This window comes from Pipra filicauda, unplaced genomic scaffold (assembly GCF_003945595.2).
Source record: "Pipra filicauda isolate LSUMZ 115617 unplaced genomic scaffold, ASM394559v2 scaffold55_size4083901_pilon, whole genome shotgun sequence".
Lineage (NCBI taxonomy): Eukaryota > Metazoa > Chordata > Aves > Passeriformes > Pipridae > Pipra > Pipra filicauda.
In genome coordinates, this window is record NW_024104709.1 from 909,574 (window position 1) to 922,183 (window position 12,610).

The 12,610-nt window shown below is 35.9% G+C and overlaps 1 protein-coding gene across 2 annotated transcripts in view; it reads left to right on the forward strand.

Annotated features, from left to right (window-relative positions):
- The window catches only part of VTA1 (vesicle trafficking 1), a 36,824-nt gene that overhangs the window by 7,553 nt on the left and 16,661 nt on the right, over positions 1–12,610 (forward strand). For both annotated transcript variants that reach the window (XM_027751486.2, XM_027751487.2), the window contains exons 2-5: positions 3,852–3,946; positions 7,339–7,466; positions 8,130–8,205; positions 11,686–11,797. In XM_027751486.2, coding sequence (XP_027607287.1) covers positions 3,852–3,946; positions 7,339–7,466; positions 8,130–8,205; positions 11,686–11,797 — 411 coding nt within the window. The remainder of the gene's footprint in view (positions 1–3,851; positions 3,947–7,338; positions 7,467–8,129; positions 8,206–11,685; positions 11,798–12,610) is intronic.

Sequence of the window (12,610 nt, forward strand, 5' to 3'; positions counted from 1 at the left end):
TGAGATTACCTGTCAACATAAACATGGTGGACAGTTCTTTAACCATTAATTGCCAGTTTAAAATTTGACTGACGATATTAACACTGGAAAGTTACATTTTGCTCATTGCTGCTGAAAATTTAGTGGGTTTGCCCATTTGCTGCAAGTTAGACAGAAAAAGGGCATTAATAGATTTCCTTCACTAGATGAAAACATATTTTTCAGTTACTATTGTGTATCTTTACTATAAGTAATACTTGTGTGATGAAGTACACACAAAAGTAAAAGATATGCTAGAGACTTCTAACACCTTCATTGGCAAAGGTAGTAGTATCAAAACCAACACAGTCTTACACTTGGGACGTTTCAAAATTAGAGAGAGCAAAGAGAATGGCAGAAGATGCAGACATGGAAAAACCTGCATTTGGAATTTAATTGTTTACCTTAGGAATACAATGTATTAATACTCAAAAATGGAAAGAGTAGAACTAGTAGACACTTTTTCCTGTTGTCAGTAATAAGGCAAGGGATTTGAAAAGAAATTGCTTACTGCTTATTGCTTTCAGATTCACTCACATATTGCTCTTCATACAGATAATTTCAAAAGCAAAATTTTGAAACATTAAAAATATTATTTTTATTTCAGTAGTGTCTTTAAAGGGGCCCCCGGTGGTCTAGTGGTTAGGATGCAGCACTCTCACCGCTGCGACCCGGGTTCGATTCCCGTTCAAGGGAAACTCCCCTGGGCAGATGGAGCTCGTCAGCCCTGTAAGGCCATCCATCTAAGAGAAGGTCACTCTAAACAAACCTACGTCCTGAGGACCTCACTGCCACTGTCCAAGCTCGCTTGGCCCCGGCAGATGAACCTTAGGATTAAAGGGTGGGCTCAGTTCAGCGCACACTGGGTCTCACCTAAAAAATCCACTGCGCAGGCTGGAAGGGTAATGACCTTTCCCAAATCTTCGTTCGCGAAGTCTGGCCATGCATACAGTGTCTTTAAAGGTAAATACCAAATTATTTCCTTGTCTTCCAGTTTTGTTTCTGTCTCTAGAAATCTCTAGTTCTTTCAGTTTTTCAGCTATTTTATGTGCTGTTTGCTTGATAAGTTTAGTGATTGTTGATAGAGGTTTTCTGTCCCAAAGCCCTACTTTTGACTAGAACAGCGCTGAGTAAAGCAGTAAGTGTGCCTAAACATACTTAACAACATTTTGTTTGGCAATGGTGAGATTCAGACTGTGGAGAGTGTACTTTTTCTTCTGTATCTTCAGTTCATCAACTGAAACTGATGTTTGGGGAGATTTTGACTGGAAGGGTATGGTTTGCATTTTCTGACCTGCAAGTTGCCTTATCCTTCATTACAACCAGGTTCTTTTATCAGTGATATCTGAGTCAAGACTACCTTTTAGTATGGAATGCTACTCGGTAGTGATACTCTGTTAATAGTATTTTTCACAGACATCCTGCTCTTTCTTGATCACCACTTACTTGAGAAAGAAGGAATAGCGTTTGCCTTTATCTCTATGACTGCCTCATCAGACGCCTGTCTAGACAGGTTTGTTATGCAGTAGTCCTCCTTTCAAATGTATGTGAAGAAGTGAGTATGCAAAAAGTCTGGACTTCAAAAGTTCCTGAAGATCACAGTAGACTCTCTTGTTACAGTAACTTAAGTGTGCTTTGACCTTTTACCAGTTAATAAGATCTTTCAGGAAATCTCCTATACAATTTATATAGGCACTGATCCAAATTGGGAATTGGTGGCTAAACGTGGTAGCTGTCTCATATGGTCGATTGTGTGGTACAGAGATGTAATTGCTGTGACGGATGGAACACATTTATCTCAGGTGACATTAATTGTCTGTAGGATGTCTTTGTTCTTAGTGTCTGTAGAACTGCTGCTGCTAGAGCACCTTCATGTTTTCTTGACAATCTGTGCTTTGGATAATAGACCTTCAGTCGTGAGTGACCTAAGGACTCTTGGGCACTTTGGTCCCTGAATCTTCTGTTGGCAGGAAAGTGGTGTTGGTATGGAACATTGCTTGATATCAGCCACAGTGTAAAGTTATATATGGACAAGAAAAGCGTGTTTCTTAACTGTAACTATTGTTCTCTGACCTGTGTTTTCTGTATGTTCAAGACTTGCTCTTCTGCATTTGTTCATTGGAGTGTCTGAAGGAGTCTTAAAGTTTTTCTGAGCCTCTGAAATCCTAAGAGGGGAAAGGGCTGGCTTTTCAAGGCTGCCTACAAAACCTACAGATGGCACAGTCCTGTAAATACACCCCTTTGGGTATTAGTGAGGAAAAAAATTACCTTGCTTTCACTATTTAAATGGAAGTATTTGCAAAGAGTGTGAAAAAAGCCACATGTGGGTAACACAAGTGTAACAGTTAAAAATTAGGACATCTTTTAATTATTAAGCATCCTCAAGACTAAAGACATTTGCAAGATCCATTTATATGGGATCAGAATTCTTTTTATGTAAATGAGTTATGGAAGAGATCTGAAGATGCATACTTCAATAAGTAAAATAAATCTATATCCAGTAATGACCAAGGGTATTCTGAATTTGTCACCCTAATGCATATTGGTCTCAACTCAATTTATTTGCTTCTGAAAACATCTGAAACTTCCATCCATCAAAAAGAAACTACTGATCTCGATGGCTTATAGGTTTAGCAACCCTGATATTAATTCTTAAGTTTTATATTATTAAATTATACCATGAAATGTGTTCAGGCGAGCTTACAGTCAAGGATTTACTTAAAAATCAATTTAATTGAAGACTGAGTATTAATTCCTTGTCATGTGATGATGGTATTTTAATTGATGGTAGACTTTATTTATTTCAGTGCCTTAGATACAATCTCTGTCTCTTTCTGTGTTTGAATTTGTTTGAAATCTAATTTCAACTTTATGTATGCTGGTTTAGTAATGTTTAATATTAATGTCAGCATCTTGAAGATAAATAAGGTGGGCTTAAGAGTACCTATCAGTCATTAGCTTAGTATTGTATTACTTAGTATTGTAGACTTGATGAAGTCTACATAGCATAGAAAGTGTCCTGTAGGACTGCCTTAGAGGTCAAGAGTGAGAGTTAGTAGAATGCCTTTTTTGTGGCAGATGTTCTGCATTTGGTTACTGAATGTTTCTGTCCATTTTCCCTTCTCTGTAGATGTTAATCCTATTAAATAACAGTTGTTTGGGTTTGCCCACAGTTTCACGAAGCCTATAAAGTTCTGCCATGTGCAAATCTAAAATTCACGGATTTTGGTAGTAAAAAGATAATTTTTGATCAGAAGGTGTTAATCATCGTTCATTTTCAAGATCATATTAAAAACTGACAAATCTACTTACAGATAAAGTTTAATAAAGCCTGTCTTGTCTGCTTTAAAGATCGGGTTTTTGTCTTGAGTTTTTTGATGCTATGTACATGGAGATAATAGATGCTTAATTCTGTTTAATAAAGTGGTGTTTTAAAGCTAACTGGTTCCTACTACATGAAGTTCCATTTTTGAGATATATACACACTCTCTCAAATCGACTTGAAGTTCCTATTTGAGAGCATTGCAAGCAAGGGTAGTGATAATTTACAAAATCACTTAATATTGCATAATAGTGATACAAACATCAATTTGAAATCAGCGGGAGTAGTCATTGGGGAAAATAAAGCATAAGTCTCACAAAAATATCTCCTAGTATCTCTGCAAGACCAAGCATATCTGTATTTCACTGACATTGCTCACTAGTACTGATGTCATTACACTGTTAAACCACGAGTTTGTCTTTCAGATGTGTGGGAGGCATTGCTTTGTTTGCTAATGGGTTTTGCCTTAGATAATCACTTCTGTTGTTTTTGTGTTTTGTATCGTTTCAAGGCCGTTTGTATGCAATGCAAACAGGGATGAAGATTGATAGTAAAACCCCAGAATGCCGTAAATTTTTATCCAAGCTTATGGATCAGTTGGAAGCTGTAAGTAGAATTTATCGCTCTCCTTTAAAATGATTCATGATATTACTTTAATTTTTATTTAAGCTTCTGCAAATAAGATCTCTTCTCCAACATCAGTTATTGATGCAACTGTTCTGTATGCAGGCACATTGTATGAATTTAAGTTGTATGTAATAAATTGGCAGAAGGATTTGAAAAGGTAAAGGAAGAGGTAAAGCTGTATGTGTGTATGTATGCATGCACAAACGTAACTGAAATTTTGCCATAAGGTTTTGTGTAGACAACATGAATTACAATACTTTATTCAAACATATTCTCATGACAAATCATAATTCGTTATGAAATAAATACAGGTGTTCTAGACGACCTTTTTAATGTATTTGCCTTTGATTCCTTGAAGTGTGTGAGTGTTATTTTCACTGTAGGACTCACTAGCCTAGTCCTTGGATGCTTTTGAAAGTTTTGACCTAAAACGTTGTACCCAGGGAGTTTTTTAAACTGTAAAAGATAAAGATACTTCTGATCGTATCCTCTGTTAGAGATTGGAGATTTCATACTATGAATTTTTGTAAGTGCAGTCTAATCTGTGTCAGAGATGGCCGTACCATGCTCTTTGAATGGATCTGATCCTATTAAAAAGCCTTAAATAGAACAGATTTATAAAAGGTACAGTTATTGTATAAATGGTCAGTTTAAGTTCTAGGAGCTGTTTATGTTCTACCTTGTAGAACAATATTGTACTACTACCTTGTAGTTTTCAGTATTCTCAAAGGAAGAAGTGTGTGTGGGTTTTAAGGTTTAAGTGCTCATCTGGAAGCAGAAAATAATGTTGAAAAATGAAGCAGCAGTTCTTTGTATGTTTACTATTAGTAATTCTGTCCGAAATCTAGCCACAACAGTGCCTGAAGAGTTTGTGCAAAACTAGTACAACAGCCTTCATTTGTGAAAGGTGGATGCCTCATCTGTGAAAGTATTCAAGGCCAGGTTGGATGGGTCCTGCCTGAGCAACCTCATTTAGTGAATGGCATCCCTACCCATGGCAGGGACAGTTGGAACTAGATGATCCTTTAAGTCCCTTCCAACTCAAACCATTTTATGATTCTAAGATTCTTCAGTAAAAAAAGGAAACATGAACTATTTGGGTTTTTTTCTCACACCTTGTGCTTCTTGCTATGTTTTATCACTGATCTTTAGTAATGGAAAATTCAGCGTACAGCGACTTCTTAGTATGTTATTTCATCAGATTTTGACACCTTCAATGAGTCTGGTTTCATGTTCAGAAAGGGAGAGAGGTGGCAGGAGAGGTGAGATTAAAACTCCAGAAGAGTTTACTCTTCATTTCCTAAGGACTGTTGAAATTTGTTGGATCCGGTGTGGTACTGCAGCAGTTAATCTGTCTGCAGCATTCAGTTACCCCTTCTGTTTCAAAGGTGGAAAGACTAGAAGAGCAGCAAATGTCCATGCTTTCATCTTTCAGTTGCTGGTAAGATTGTGAGACAACTGATGCACAGGCATTGAAGGTTCTTCCACGTATCTAAGTGGTGGAAGGATGGAGAGAGCACCTCTAAGCAAATCTAGTACAGCAGTTTTGTGGCCTGGGAAGCTTGGGTTTATGGAAAAGTTGGACCTCTGCAGTAATGTAACAGCAGCCGTTTTCAGTCTGCCCTCTGTGCCACCAGGGGGCACAAAGAAGCACTGCAGGTCTGTGCTTTCACTGGCGCTGCAGTTGGGTGTTTTAGAGGTTAAGACAGAAGCTTGCAAACAATCCTGATCTTTACAATACCAAAGAATAAAACTGCGTAGATATAGCTGGAAATTACCAGATCTGTCCTTTGCAAGAAACGTCATAATATTCCAAAAATGTGAATTAAACACAGTGATTTTGTATCCAAAATGCATGTTTCCCTCAGAAATATTTTTACATAAAATTGTGTTGGTTTGCTTTCCCAGTACATGACTGTTTCATTTAAATGTTTCAGGGGTTTTTTTTTGTAAAGTTAAACTGAAGTGGCTTGGTTTTTAGGTTCAAATTTTGAATCAACATTTATAACACCAGTACTGCTTTATTGAATCACAGACTGTGTGATGGGTAGTTTCAACAGTAAATAACTTCACTTTAATATTTTTAGAAGTGTATATAACAGTGTCACTTGTATGTTTAAAATAATCTCCATTGAACGTCAGATCAAGTATAGTTATTCAAGTATAGTTATTTTCTGAGTGTGAGGTATATAGACAGACTGGGGAAATATATGTGTATGCAAACAACTTTTCTCCTGAGTTAGCTTCTGTGTTTCATCTCAGTTACATATCTTTCAATTTACAAATTATGGTATTCTCACAAGAAAATTACACTTTGTAGAACAAATACTTTTTAAAAACCACTTAGAGTACTTGTTGACGAAAGTCTTTAAATTTAAAATTCTATTTGGAAAGCTTATACTTCACTATTGAAATCAGGTAACTCTTCTGGCAACATTCTATGTCTTAAAAAGTTGGCAGCAGTCTAAAAAATATGGAAATGCAGCCTGCGTGATTACATTTTCTTCACACGCACAATGAAAAATAACTACCATTCAGAGATTGTTTTTAAATCTTTTGGCAAAATAAAGGCTGCAGGTTAGTATCATGCAGTGTTCCTGTTTTTGTTCTCTAAGGATAACCTGAGATTTCCTCATGTGCAAACAGTAAGCCTATTCAGAAGCTGTAAATCCACCTGTTGTAACTGTTAGAGGGTTGTTTGCTTTACTGATTTTTATTAGGAAACCTGAAGATTCTTGTACTCTAACATCTTTGAAAAGAGGTCTTGAATTGAAATACACTGCTTACACTGAAAATTCCAGTAAATCCATAAGTCACTAGACCAGTCAAGGTAGGGCTCACACACTTTGAAAGATATAATAAACTGCAATTAAATAAGCTTTATAAGAGCTTGTAAGTTAAATAAGCTTTATAAGAGCTTTTTTTGTACATGATCACTCTGATCTACAGCACCTTTATAAAGCATGGATTACTTTACTGATTGAACTGTGTTGAATCCTGATACAGGCTTTGGAGTGCCTGGTCTTTTGGATACAAAAGGGAAAAACATCTGTAGCTATTCCTTCACAATACTGTAGTTGTGTTTATTTTTAACTTTTACAGAGATTTTCTGTGGTTTTTATAAATATTTTGTGATTGAAGATTCAGAGCTACTTTTTCATAATGTTTCTCTCTCCAAAAGAATGTGCCTTCTCTTTCACACACCGCTTTTAGCATTTTGTTATGTTAGAAGCTGGAAATTTGTAAAACAAAGTGTATGTTGTTTCTTTCTAAATTGTATTGTCCTTGTTTAAGTCAGCAGGTTCATTTTGTGTTTGCAGAATTGCTAGGGTCTAATAAAGTAATTGATGTATTTTTCCAACACTTTTCAGATGAAAAAGCAATTTGGTGATAATGAAGCAATTACTCAGGAAATTGTTGGTTCTGCTCATGTGGAGAATTATGCTTTGAAAATGTTTTTATATGCAGACAATGAAGACAGAGCTGGACAATTTCATAAGTAGGTGAAAATCTTTGGTTTTCTTATCTGAATTAAGCTACTGGTCAGGGAATGTGAATATCCAAACTCCCTTTAATTTGAATGGAAACAAGAATTGTGTTTTAATGCATTCTTTTCTCTTTTAGAAAACTTGATTTGTTGCTACTTGTAGGTCTCTAACTTCACACGTTATCTGGTATCCTCCGTCTTATGTTCCTTAAGAGGCTGTTAACCTGCTGGCAAGCCTTTTAAAACCACAGGCTAATACTGCACTTTATTTACATCAAGCACATTATAGTTTCTACTGACGGATAGTAAAATAGTTGTGATGATCCATTATGTGGTTTGGTTAACAGCAATTACTATGGCATGTTGATGTATTTTTCGAAACTAATATAGGATTTCCTATGTCCTACATGGAGCATTCCAAACTAGAATCTAAGTACAGAACACATGAGCAGTTTTAAAACATACTGAACATTTTCTTCACTGTAGTCAGGGTACTAATCAATATATTGCTAGATTTAAATGTTGTGAAGCAGGTTCTGTAACATCAGATTAAAAGAAAAAGAATAGTGATATTTGACTTGAAATAAGCCATTATGATCTAAAAATGACAACTTGTAATAGTATGATTCTGAAGACTGACATTACCACGTTAGCGAAATATTTTCTCTTTTACAGAAACATGATAAAATCCTTTTATACTGCAAGTCTCCTGATAGATGTTCTAACAGTATTTGGGGAGCTCTCTGAAGAGGTAAGTGTTAGGCATACGACTGTATTATGTGATTGCTTTTGCTAACACAGATGTTGCCTTTATAATGTGTGAATATGAATTTCAAAGAACATATGTTCTGATTGTATAGTCTTACGCTTGTTAGTAACTCAAAAAGAGTTGTATGAAGTATTTCAAATAAATCATATGTGAAATACTAGACAACTGTTACCTGTTGGAGGATGCTTTATGGGAAGTATCAGTTAGAAATTCAAAGTTTGATTATTACTGTGGGACACATAGCATTACATTGAACAAGTGGGAATGCTTATAGGGAAAAATGATGAAAGGTTCGTGGCTTTTTCCGCCTTCGCTTTTTTCCGTGCCCAGTTTGGAATTCACAGACTCAACATCCTGTATGTAAATCCCCAATCTGATAAGTGTGCCTAATGTGCAAGTTGTACTTGCTCAGTTTAAAATGCAGATGTTGTGGCTACTTTCATTTGTAAATATTGGAAGGAGGGTAAAAAAATGGTCTTAATAGTGGTGCACTTCTTGTATACTATGGGATGTAAGTGTAAATATTAAAGATAGGTCTTACTCAAGAGAAATGCTTGGCCAAGAGTTCTTTTAAGATTCTGCATCATCCATTCCCTGAGACTATACCAATCTAAAATTTTCATTTATCAAGAGGCACAAGTAAGTTTGCTCTTTCATGTGTTCTCTTAAAACTGGCTGCTCTGCACCCTGACATCCTTTACTGTATCAAATAACATTTTCTAGAGCCAGAGAGTGAATGCATATTGAGTTGGATTGAAAATGCAATCATCTTAGGCTGTAGGAATCCAGTGCACAGGTCAGTGCACTGATTTGGTGACTCCTCAGCGGTCCTGAAGCAATCTTCCTTTGTAGATGGAAGAAATTTTTATTAATGTTGATGTGGAGTGCTAGTAGTAGTATGTTTACCCCCTGTGTCAGGGGTTTTTGTTGCTGATGCTGAAAGGACAGATGTGCTTTGAAATTGGAAAGAAGCAGAATTCTCTCATTTTATTTAATCAGTGAAGACAATAAAAGAGAGTGTACCAGAAATACAGGAAACTTCTGTATAGCATCATAACATTCAAACAGTGTCCTCATCCAGTTTCACATGAAGGAATGATGGGACAAATATGATGTGACTGTCTTAGACTTTTGCAGAAGCTTTTGTTAGCCAGAAGTAAGCTCAGCCTGACACCTGGTTATATAGTATGACACCTACATTCAGATCATCTGCCTGTTTTTTCAACATGTAATTGCCTTCATATATATGTATTATCAACTACTAAAAGGCTTTTAAATCAACAACAGAAGGCATAGAAAGCAGATATTTGACGCCTAGAATCAGAAAATGGGTATTGTACTTAATATGTATTTTTTTAAATGGCAGTTGTTGATTATTGGGTAGTATGAATGGATTGTGTCAAAAATTAAGGGTGAATGTTCTATATCTCATTATTAGAAGTAGGCAAAAGGATTTTCTGGAAGATGTGTTTTACGAGACACAGCTTTCATCAGGTCAGTAGGAAGCTGTTCTTTTCATTAACCTTAGTAGTAACATTCATTCAGTAGGGTAGTCTTCCAAAAAGGGACAGCAGTGCATATTACAAACAAACTGAACACAACAAATTTTGCTTCTCAGTTCTGGAATGATAACCTTTGCAGTTGGGATGCATGACAGACATGACACTTGTAATCTGTAACACTGACTGACCAGAAATGATTATTAAAAGAAAGCATTTAGCAGAAAGTCAGATTTTCCAATTGCACTTTTTGCTTCTGAGGTATAGTGAATGTATTTTAATAAACCTGTCTTAAGGATAGGCTTTTTTTCTGAAGAAAATCTTACTTGCAAAAATGAAGACTGTATCTTTCTCTTGGGCTTCATAAGGGTCCTGGTGGATACAATGTATTAAATATGAGCAAGGGAGCTTGCTAGAGATACCTTTTGTATTGTGTCTCTCTACCCTGTTCTAGATGACAGTGCAATAGGCTTTGTGAAGTACAGTATTAAATGTCAATTTATTAATTCTCAAAAACTTTGGATTTAATTTCAGTCAGGACTTCTAAAGAGACATCAGTCTACCTCAGTTTCCAAACCACTTTACCTGTGATTGTTAGTGTGGAAATTTGAGTTCACCAGTACCTTGCAGGTGGTGATGTTGATGTGAAGCATGCTATCACAATCTGCATTGTTGATTTGGCCAGTTTATTCCACTCATCCTTCTAAATTTCTCATCTCTGTTTATATTCAGCCTTGTTCCTTGATAAATATTACCTCAAAACTGTCAGAACTGGTCATTTCTCATATAACTTATGACAAAGTAGTTAATTTACATAATCAGTTTAAGATTTATTGCAATAATTGGGAATTCCTGGATTAAATAAACTGTTGAAACTGTTGAAACAGTCCCAGGAAATACAAAGTGGCTAATCTTCAGTTCATGTTTTGACATGTTGAAGGTTGTACCCGGGAACAGTAAAGTATATTTTAAAAAATGAAATGGAAAATCTTAAAATTGTTAAGATTCTGGCATTTATTTCAATCACTCATGTTTTCTGAAAAGAAGAATTTATGAAAACCCAGGTGAAATGCTTTTCCTCAATTTCTCTTTCCCAGAAACTGAAAATAATGAAAAATCATGTTGATTTTTTCAATTTCAAACTGTTACCATGGAAATGGAATCAGAAAGGCAGGCAGCCACTTTGCTTCTCACTGCTATTGCTTCATACTGACACCATTTCAGAAAAGGAGAGTTGGCAAAAAAATATATTGACTGTCAATATAATAATTATTTTTAAAGACATGTTATTTTTTCTATTAACTGTACTATTAAGGTTGTCATTAGCAGTTTGTTTAAATTTGCAAAAAAGGTCTGTCATCTGAATTTTAGCTATGTTGTGAAGATATTAATCAAAATATTATATGTCCTAGAATATCCCAAACAAATCACATTAATCTGCATCTACATCAGCCTTTCTGTATTCATGCTTTTAAATAATTTTTTTAATTTTAAAATAATGTAATTAGAAAAGATTTTATATTACTGATCAGCATCAGTCGCATTTTAAGTTTCAGGTATTTAAATCTAAAGTGAATAGTCATTTTAAGTTTATGGAGATAGGAAACTTTCATCATCATGTCACATCGGTACTTCCTACACAGTGCTCTGCATTTCATACTGGTATGAATAGATGGTCTTGGTATAATTTATTTCCTTTTCCTGACATGCTGCATTAATCAAAGATCTCCACATTTTCCTTTCATGCTGAGATCTTGTTAGAGCTGTTATCTTATTTTTTTTTTAATACACCTGTTAATTTCACACATGTTGTTTGTCTTTAAAGGGGTGTCAAATGACAGAAGAGAAAGCAATCTAGTTTTCTAATCTTCTCTCAAGGTGGAAAACATGTTTATATTTCTGTTTTGAATGCATAAATCACAGAAGTGAGTGGGTAAAATGTCTGACCTTTTCCCTTCCCCAGAACGCCCAGCACAGGAAGTACGCCAGGTGGAAGGCAGCATACATTCATAACTGCTTAAAGAATGGAGAGACTCCTCAACCTGGCCCCATTGGAATGGAAGGAGAGAGTTTCGGTATGTTTTTCTTTTATTTTCAAAAGAGCAGAGGACTGTGCCAAGACCGAAATGGATGGTATGCACAGTTCTTCAGGGAGCACCCCACAGGAAGCAAAACTTCCCCATTTAATGTTCCATTCACAGTGGGCCACCTTCTGCTTTTTCTTTTCCGCTTCTCCTACTGTTAAATTTTATTGGACTTTACTGTTTGATTGACTTATTTAATAAAATATTTTTTTTCTTTGTAGTAGAGATTATTATTTTGAATACAGCTACTTTCTAAGAAGGCATTGTCAGCTTTGGGCCAGAACTTTGTATTTCTTTATTAATACTCACGCTCCTTCTTTTAAATCTGTTCTGTAAAGTTATGATCCCTTTGCCAGTTTATCCTCTTTCAGAAGTTACATAGGATTTGAAAATGAACTGATAGGTGAATTCAACTTCAAAGCAAACACCTGGTTGTGAGACAACCCCTTTCTCCCTGTACAGTATTGTGGGTTTCAAAACAGGTCTGCTGTTTTTCAGTTGGATTTCCTGCCTCTTTCTCACTCATCCACCTTTTCCTCATGTCTTCAGCTTTTCCCTGTGGTCCTCTGGCTACCTGAGCTTCCTGTACAGGATTCCTTGAATCCTCTGTAACTGTTAGGTAAAGTGGGGATTTCCAAGCACATCCACTTAACCAAAACGAATGTTTATTACTCATGGCTAGACTTCGCGAATGAAGATTTGGGAAGGCTCTATCCACATTTGCTACAGGCACGCTGGTGGCTTATGAGGCCAATACAAGATAGACATATCCGATTGCAAAAGGCACAGCAGAAAGACTCCATA